This window comes from Merops nubicus, unplaced genomic scaffold (assembly GCF_000691845.1).
Source record: "Merops nubicus isolate BGI_N331 unplaced genomic scaffold, ASM69184v1 Scaffold53395, whole genome shotgun sequence".
Taxonomy (NCBI): domain Eukaryota; kingdom Metazoa; phylum Chordata; class Aves; order Coraciiformes; family Meropidae; genus Merops; species Merops nubicus.
This window is the reverse complement of record NW_008611330.1, coordinates 1-1,920: the sequence shown is the minus strand read 5'-3', so window position 1 is coordinate 1,920 and position 1,920 is coordinate 1. Positions and strand designations below refer to the sequence as shown.

The 1,920-nt window shown below is 45.3% G+C and overlaps 1 protein-coding gene across 1 annotated transcript; it reads left to right on the top strand.

The window, feature by feature from the left end:
- Positions 1-28: 28 nt before the first annotated feature.
- LOC103773785 (zinc finger protein ZIC 2) lies at positions 29-434 on the top strand (the record flags this gene model as incomplete). The annotated part of the gene is made up of 1 exon (XM_008941162.1): positions 29-434. A coding segment is annotated over exon 1 (406 nt), but the record flags the coding sequence as incomplete, so codon positions are not given.
- Between the last annotated feature and the right edge of the window lie 1,486 nt (positions 435-1,920).

Genomic DNA, 1,920 nt, shown 5'->3' with positions numbered 1-1,920 from the left:
GGCTCAGCTGCACAACCAGTACGGCCCCATGAATATGAATATGGGCATGAACATGGCAGCCCACCACCACCACCACCCAGGTGCCTTTTTCCGCTACATGCGGCAGCAGTGCATCAAGCAAGAGCTCATCTGCAAGTGGATCGACCCCGAGCAGCTGAACAACCCCAAAAAAAGTTGCAATAAAACTTTCAGCACCATGCACGAGTTGGTCACCCACGTCTCGGTGGAGCACGTTGGGGGACCCGAGCAGAGCAACCATGTCTGCTACTGGGAGGAGTGTCCCCGGGAAGGCAAGCCCTTCAAAGCGAAATACAAACTGGTCAATCATATCCGAGTGCACACGGGAGAGAAACCTTTCCCCTGCCCCTTCCCCGGCTGCGGAAAAGTTTTCGCCAGATCAGAAAACCTCAAAATTCACAAAAGGACGCACACAGGTAATTCGTGTTTCTTTCGGCAGATTTTCCCCCTCAGCTCGTGCCTGTGTATGTATGTGTGTACGTAGGTATATATAAACAGACAGAGAGACTCAGACAGAGAGATGTTAAATGATCAGAGTGATAAAATAAGGATGATTTTTTTTTCCTCGCTCCACCACACAGCTCCGTTTGTTTTGGTTTCTTCCCCGCACCCAGCTCCCGCCTCCCCCCCCTTCCCACTTTTCGAGTGGATATTATATTTTACTGATTTCTTCTAATTTGTGGAGTGATCAATGTAGATTCTTGCCGAATCTCAGCGAGGTCTTTCCGCAGAAACGCAAAATACAGCGCGAAAACTAAATTCTGTCGTACTGCTGAAAAAAGGAAAGATGTATATCTACATATATATTTTTCCATTAAACGCCTTATACATTTGCAATGCGCAAAGTATTTGTATGTAACTTCAGCGCTTGTGAGCATGGTTTTCATGCACGGATACCGAGAGAGAGAAAAGAGAGAGAAACCATGTAAATCCATGCAAAATCCGTCATTACTCCAAAATCCCGTTGCAAGTGGCAAAACGTCCCTTTCTAGGAATGCTTTCCATTAAATTTAAATGGTGTGAGCAGGGCAATAAAATTTTCTCATTTAAAAAAAAAAAAAGTGTTTTGAAAGTCTTGCTCGAGGTGATTTAAGGTGCTTTTGCAACAGTTTATTAAATTATGTAATAGGGAACAGAGGATCTGAGGCTCGGAAACTTCCACCCAAATCAGGTGGCAGAGGGGCGAAGGAGCCCGGGCTTTCCCGGTGGAAAATCGCCTGAGCTGAAGGGTAACAAAAATAATCGCATCTTCCCGCCTCATCTATTATTCATTTACTACTCCTGCCGGCTCGAACTGTGCCAGACTATTTCATACAAGACGGCCAAATATTTTAGCGACTTCCACTCTAAATATTTACCCGGAGAAAGGCTAAAAATCTCGAGGCCTATTGTTTTCTCAAGTGCAAAGCCCGATGCGAGGTGCGAGACGAGCTTTAACAAGGTTTAAAATTTGAGAAATGTATTTGCATGAGATGCCCGCACTGAAGTCATTGTGTCTGAGCGGATGTCTTTAAGAAACAATTTAGGTGCTAATGGAATTTAATGTTAAATGCTTCCCCCTCCAAAGGCGGGGGGATGTGGAGTTCTCACCTCCAAATTACTCCCCAGCATTTGGAGTCCTGGCAGCCGGGCGAGAGGAATCCCTATGAAAATTAAATGAAGTATTTTACAGACGTTTAGTTTTCCCAGCGGATGTACGTTTATCTCGAATATCCACACACGAAACAATCTGTCCGGCCTTAAATCTGCCGGTAATGGTTTCCAGTTTAACAGGATAGCGGATTTGGTACCGAGGCGAAACGGCTCGATTTTTTTTTTTTTTTTTAAATCGCCTTTTTTTTCGGTCTTTTTCGGCGCCGGCTGTGTGTCGGCAGCAGTCGAAATAAGACCAGGCAGGATGGC